The sequence below is a fragment of the Geospiza fortis genome, unplaced genomic scaffold (assembly GCF_000277835.1).
Source record: "Geospiza fortis unplaced genomic scaffold, GeoFor_1.0 scaffold188, whole genome shotgun sequence".
Lineage (NCBI taxonomy): Eukaryota > Metazoa > Chordata > Aves > Passeriformes > Thraupidae > Geospiza > Geospiza fortis.
This window is the reverse complement of record NW_005054337.1, coordinates 1,128,472-1,135,047: the sequence shown is the minus strand read 5'-3', so window position 1 is coordinate 1,135,047 and position 6,576 is coordinate 1,128,472. Positions and strand designations below refer to the sequence as shown.

The 6,576-nt window shown below is 47.4% G+C and overlaps 1 protein-coding gene and 1 long non-coding RNA gene across 2 annotated transcripts in view; one reads left to right on the top strand and one right to left on the bottom strand.

Annotated features, from left to right (window-relative positions):
- The window catches only part of COL20A1 (collagen type XX alpha 1 chain), a 53,125-nt gene that overhangs the window by 24,446 nt on the left and 22,103 nt on the right, over positions 1-6,576 (bottom strand). Inside the window, exons 19-20 of the mRNA XM_005422157.2 lie at positions 5,505-5,637; positions 447-589 (exon numbers count right to left, since the gene is read on the bottom strand). Coding sequence (XP_005422214.1) covers positions 447-589; positions 5,505-5,637 — 276 coding nt within the window. The remainder of the gene's footprint in view (positions 1-446; positions 590-5,504; positions 5,638-6,576) is intronic.
- LOC115947994 overlaps positions 1-6,576 on the top strand; it is a 16,687-nt gene that overhangs the window by 2,289 nt on the left and 7,822 nt on the right. Inside the window, exon 2 of the long non-coding RNA XR_004081852.1 lies at positions 3,494-3,499. This is a non-coding gene — a long non-coding RNA (uncharacterized LOC115947994). The remainder of the gene's footprint in view (positions 1-3,493; positions 3,500-6,576) is intronic.

The window sequence follows — 6,576 nt, the reverse complement described above, 5'->3', positions numbered from 1 at the left end:
CAGCCCAGCAAGCCTGGCTGTGTGCTGCTGTTGGACTAGCAATGGCCAGAAGAAAATCATTTTCCCATATAAAGACCCCAGTATTCCCCATGGAAATGCAGCAGTAGTGCCTTATAACAGGATTATCAAGCTGTTTAAGCAGGGAATCTTTTAAAAGAATTATATTTAACCTCCCTAAGCCAGAGTAGCAGTAGGTTTATCCCCCACCCCTCTACCTGCAAGAATTCCCTCCCCAGTTCAGGGAGCAGAGAAAGCTGTGCCATTAGTGGCTTTGATGGAGAAAAATATCTTAATTACAAAAGAGTCTCAGAGTTCTGTTTACAAAGCAACACATCAGCAAGAAGAGATTTGGTTGCGAGCCCCGATATCCTCAACCTGACTGGAGTGAGCAGAGTTCCTCTGGTCACATTGTCCCCCTGCGCCTCACAAAGGAGCTGGACACTCACAGTTTGCTGGGCAGCAGCGTCAGAAACAGGGCTGTAGGTGATTTTGTAGTGCTGGACTCGGCCATCAGGAGGGGTCCAGTGCACCTGGAGGCTGCTGGGGGTCTCGGAGCTGATGAAGAGGTTGGTGGGTGGGCTCCGGGAATCTGTGACAGGGGTGGAAGGTGAGCAGCACAAAGAGCAGGGAGAGGTCTCTGTAAATGGAGCCAGCAGTGTTTGCTTCCAGGCCCATTTCTGAACGCCTCAGTGCTCTGCTGTGCAGGTAACCAACACTCAGGGCAGCCACAAGCACCCAGGAAAGAGGGAAAAAAATTCTGGAGGGATGAGGATTGCCCAGCTACAGCACACCACAACCCAAATATTCAGCAATTCCAAGCCTAGGACATGGGGAAAATTCTTGCAAAGGTGAAAGAGTCCTGGAATCAGAAGGCAAAGAGACCCATTGTACACACCATGAACAAACACCAAGGCTGCTTGAGCTGGAACTGAATTTCATCAAGCTGGACAAACAGCTTTACTGGCAATTAAACCTGGATCACACATCAGAGTTAATCCATCATAATTTCTAATATTTTTCAGCTTTTTCTGTTTTAAAATTACTGTTAAAAAAAAAATCCCAGAGGATCCAGCACACCAGAGTTCTGTCTAGAGCTTCTGACATCAACACCCACATCCCTGGAATAGGTCACACATGGTGCCTGAGCTACCCCCTCTTCTCTGGCCCTGTCCTAGGATGGCTGGATGGGTTCCAAACAGGTGATGGCCTGAGCCAGACAACCAGAAAGGAGTTTGCCAGAGACCACAGCTGAGCAATTTTTAATTACATAAATGCATTTCTTTCCCTGGGGTCCTGCTGTGCAGCAAACTGGATCTGACGACAGAGGCTCTTCTGCTGGAGGGATTTCTCTGAGCAGAGGTTGAGGGAGGAAGGAAAAGGCAGAGGGGGCTAAATCAGGTCAAAAAGAGGCTCCAGAACATGGGGTCATCTGCTCCTGGGGCATTTCTAAGCATAAAATCATGTGTCTGTCCTTGAACTCATGCTGGTGTGAAGACACAGAAGTTCTGGGCAGAGAAAAAGAAGAATTTATTCAGAAGACACTAAAAATGATGGGTGAGCCCTGAAGACAGTCAAAGAAACACACTGAGGCGATGAGGTTTTCATTCTGCACTTTTCCTGTAAGGATGTTCTGCCCACCCAGCAAAGCCTGGGGTGACCTTAAAGCACAGGTTGTGTGAAGATCATTTCCATCTTCATTGATCCTCCTCTTTTGTTTAGGAAATGAGCTTAATTTTACTGAGGTTGAACTGAGATTGCAGCAGCTGAATCAGGCTGGAGGTGTTGCTGTGCACCACCACGAGGTAAAGCAGAGAAGAAAGCAAGAATAAAGTCACTTCTGCAGTACTTTTATCAGTCAGTGATGCGTCTTTGCTGCCTGCACTGGCTATTTCCTTCACCTGAGGTCAGGGGAGACTGCTGAAGTGAACTTTAAAGGGAGAGTTAGGGCAAGTCTTTAGAGTCAGGTTTATTCTGGAAAGCCCCCAGGCCTGGCAGGGTTTGATGGCCTGGATCTGACAGACAGGGGACAGGACATCTCCTGAAGCTGCCCTGGAGGATAGAAGCATCCCTGCCAGCATCTGTGTCTTTGTTTGCCTCCTCACCCTCTGCTCCTCCACAGGAGCAATCCCTGCATGCTCTCAGGTCTAACCAGCATCACAGGCACTCAAATACTCAAATAAGAGTAAAACCCTGGGCTCCACTCCATCCAAATGCTCACCTGCAAGGATTATTATGTATTAACTACAAGCCATGCGTTTTCCTGCCGTGGGTTGAAGCTTCATTCCCACATTTCAGTCTCTTTTACTTGCCATGCATACTCTGTCAGGAGCAGCGTATCCTCAGTGAGGAGCTGGCTAAAGAGATTTCCCCACAGCTTAGCTGGAGGAGCAGGGCACACAAGCACTCTGTGAAACATTTCAGCAGCAGCTCCCACCCAAACTGCCCTCTCCTTGTCCTTCAGGACCATCAAGGGGCTCTTTTCTCTTGCTCAAGTTCTTTTTCCCCAGCCTGGATGAAAGAACTCTCCCTCAGTGCAAAAGAAGGTGCTTGTCTGATTCTCAGCAAGGCCAAAGGCACCCCTTGCAGCATTTTCCAAGGATCACCATTCAGCAGCACCTCCATGTCCCAGCAGATTCCTTCAGGAAAGCATCCTCTGCACTCCCTGTGCTTGGCTGGGAAGGTTTGTGTTTGAAGTACCACTAAAGATGTTTATTAGTGTGACAAGTGATCACTGTGAAAGCCTTTGGTCAAGGATAAGGACTTTGCTACACTTGCCAATTTATAAAACAGACTGAAAGGAGAGCTCAACTCAGATGAGAATTCAGTCTAAATATAACAGAGAAAAAAAGAAAGATCAGAACCGTGGGTAAGCAGCACATTTTGACAATTTTGTTGTCTGTGGGAAATACATCAGCATGCTTTTGTTTCTGCTCTGCCTCTTGGAAAGTTGCAGGGAAAAGTTTGCTAACTGGGTTACTGAAAAACAATCCCAAACTTTTTTTCTTTCCTCTAGTCAAAACAAAGAATTTTAAAAAATCCAATATCTCCAAGACAAGAAGAGGCTTGTACCATATCAATGTCTCCAAATTTTCTCTTCCAGCTAAAGCTACTCACTGATTTCAAGTTCATAAAATGACAAATCCCAAACCACAACTTTGAAACAACTTTTTCTCCTACCAGAAAGATGAATGACCTCATCCAAGTCCTTCCAAATGATCCATCACAGTGATGGTTGGTTGTTGGTTTTTATAGCAGGATGTTGTTTCTGGCGTCCTGTATTTTGTGAGGGATTGGTGTCTGCAGGGTCCCATGACCATAATATATTTGGTCTCAAAATGGGTGTTTCAGGTGAGACAAGAGGCATTACTGGCCCTGAATAAAATGAACTTGGTGTTTTTCCCTAACCCCAGGGGCAGAACTCGGTTCCATTTCACAGAACCATAGGCAAAGAGCATTGCTCTGACCTGGCAATTTTTTCCCTTGACCTTCAAAGAAGAAAGTGTTTCAGGGAGGCTGAAGGACAGGGAGAGGATCTTGTGTTACGAGTTCCTGCTGTGTTTCACTTCAGACCTTGCCCTTAAACTTCAGCATTTCTTGGAAATTCTACCAAGACATTTTTAAGAAAAACTTCATGACTTGACCTATCCTTACATAAAGGGATGTTGCCAAGAGAGAAAAAGAGAAAAGCAATGATGAAGGCAAAAGAAAGCATTTCCTTCCTCCCTCCCTCCCACAACCTCCTCTAGCACACACTTTTGGTATTGTTCAGCACAGCCTGATCAGTGCTGCTCACCACCTAGCAACCCAAAGTCTGCCCTCCTGAGGAGATCCAGAGAGCTTTCATCACTGATTCAGCCCTCAGAATTCCATTTTATAATGAAAAATAAGGGGGAGAGGGCTCAAAAATCAGACCAAGAGGTCTGGGTTTTCAGATAACACCAGAGATTTCCAAGCTGTGTCTGAATGATTTGTCATCCACCAGCTCTGATGGTAGAGTAACACCACTGGGCATCCTGACCAGGCAGAGTACAGGGTGGCAGCTTGTGCTTGAAACACTGAATATTTGAAATACAACCATATCCCAGGAGATCCCAGAGTCCTGCCTAGTGCCACATCATGCCATACATTCATTGCTCAAGATTTCAGCAATTTTCTGGCACCCATAAATTCCCCCTGACCTGCCCAGAGCAGCTCTGGAAATCACCAGCCACCCCTTCTGTGCCACTTCTCCTCTGTGGCCATTTCTTACTTTAAACACTAGAAAAGAATTAGCATCAAAACCATTGATTTCACCTGCAAATATTGGCTGGGAGGAGTGTGGCAGTGTCCTGAGTGCTCCTGCAAAGGGAGCAGCAGCTCCCAGGCACTGAACCCTGTGCCCAGCTGCACACCTGGCTTTCTGGAGAATTCTATTTTCTTCGTGCAGAAGGCAGAGCCTGACAATTCCCAAAGCTCCTGCACAAGGACAGCAGCTGACGAGCAGAAATCAAATTGCTTTCCCTGCCCTGCTGGGGTGCCAGCAGCAGCAGCAGCAAGGACTGGCTTGTGCAAATGTGCCCAGAAGGGCACTGCCACGTGTCATTGTGCTGGGCTGAGAGAGCTCCTCTGACACTTCATAATTCATAGCTTAAAACATAGTAATTAATTTTCCTACAGCCTCCAAACAGCTCTAATTGTCCTCTTGTCATCATATATCAGTAGGATGCTTGCTTTTCTTTTTTTTTCTTTGCCAGTATGCAGCTCCAAGGTACTTGTCTGAGGTCGTTTCCTATAAAAATGGTTTTATTATTTATTATTAATAAAACCTGAGCTTCTTATTCCAAGATTACCACTTACTTCAAGCTTCATCAGCTCAACATCAGCCTAAATGAGTTTATTCTGCAGAGGAGGAGGAGATCTGAGAGGGGAGGGAGGACTGCTGGTGTTGAAGTGTTCCATTCACTTCCAACAAAGCAATTTTGCAGGCAATATTAATTACCAGGGCTTGTGGGGGTGACACTTTTTAACCTCATATCCTGCCTGTACAAAGCCAGATTTAGACAATGCTTCCAAGGCAGAGTGTGCCTGCAGGATTGCCTCCCAAATTTGTAAATGCCCTCAGTGAGGCACAACCCAGCAATGACAGAGCTCAGGAAATCTTCACCCTCCCTACAAGAAATGTTTTATTAACAAAAACCATCCCTTAGGCAGCACAGGGACACGTTCAGCTGGACACCCTCAGAATTCATTTCCATCCATGCACTACACTGAGGCAGGGAGGGATGAATGTGCTCCCCATGGAACACGTGCAGGGATTATCAGTGTGATGGGATTGTCCAGCCTCTTGCTCTCAGGACAGACTGAGAACATTTTCACACAGAAGCCCAAACAGCTCTAGCTTTATTCAGACATTTGGGTGTGTGTTTTCAGAGCTGGAGGTGACCAGTCTGAGCCGCAGGAGTGTGCTGGGTTGTGAGGGGTCCCCTGCCCTGTCCGTCATCCCTGGGCTGTGGATGCTCACTTACTGGTCCTGTGGTGGACAGACACAGTGTCACTTCGAGCACCATCTTTGTAGTAGGCCCAGATGGATATTTTGTAGTCAGTGTTCTTCTGCAGGCCGGGCAGGACGGCTGTGGCCACATTTCCAGCCAGGGAGAGCTGCACAAGGACAGAGAGGACAGGAGTCAGCCCCACTGCCAGGCATCACCAGGCTGCTCCATGCCTGGCTCACAGGTCGTCCCTAGGCACAAATGAGTTAGCACTGGGCTTTGGGGCCAAAGTTGGGGTTTCACACATGCAAGCAGAGGCAAAATTGCAGCTGTGAACAATGCAGAGCAGATGTCTGTGCATGGCAGCCCAGTGATGACCAGCAGCTCCTGCAGCACCACAGCACAGAGCTCTGACACAAGGCAGAGAGCACAGAGTCTCTCTGATGAGTTTCCAGCTTCTAGGGGAGCTGGGGACAGAAGCCCCAGCACCCCTCTGTTCCAGCCCAAATAGAAATTATTTGGTCTCACTCATTGCAGGAGAGACTTGGGTATCAAGCCTGGGTTTAAACTGCTGTTCGACCTCACGCTGAAAATAGGGGCTTCAGATGGAAGAGGGCACCTGGTCCATCCCTGCCACACCTGCACCAGCTCTGTCTCTGCTCATTCTCCTCCGTGTGCTCCTTACTTGGACCTCATCCTTCCCAAAGAGCAGTTGCCCAAAAATATCAGTGCTTCCTAGCGCTGAGGAGAAGAGAAAATGCTTCACCTTCTTAGAAGCAATGCCTCCAGCTATAAATACTTGAGTGCTGTCTTTTTCTTATCCACAACATCTTGACATTGGGGACTGGTGATCCTCTGCAACCCCAGATCTTTTTTCTACTGAATTGCTTCTTAGCTATTTGTTCTACATCCTGTATACCTATGGTTAATTATTCCTGCCTAAGCTTAATACTTTCTGCTTGTCCCTATTAAATTTCATCCTTGAGGTTTCCCAGAACACTTCTGCAATCTTCCCAGAGCCTGCAGGACTCTGCCCTGCTGTCCCTCCTGCTTCCAGCCCTCAAGGTGACTGCTCCACTGAAAGCCAGACCCAGCAGGGATCCTGCTG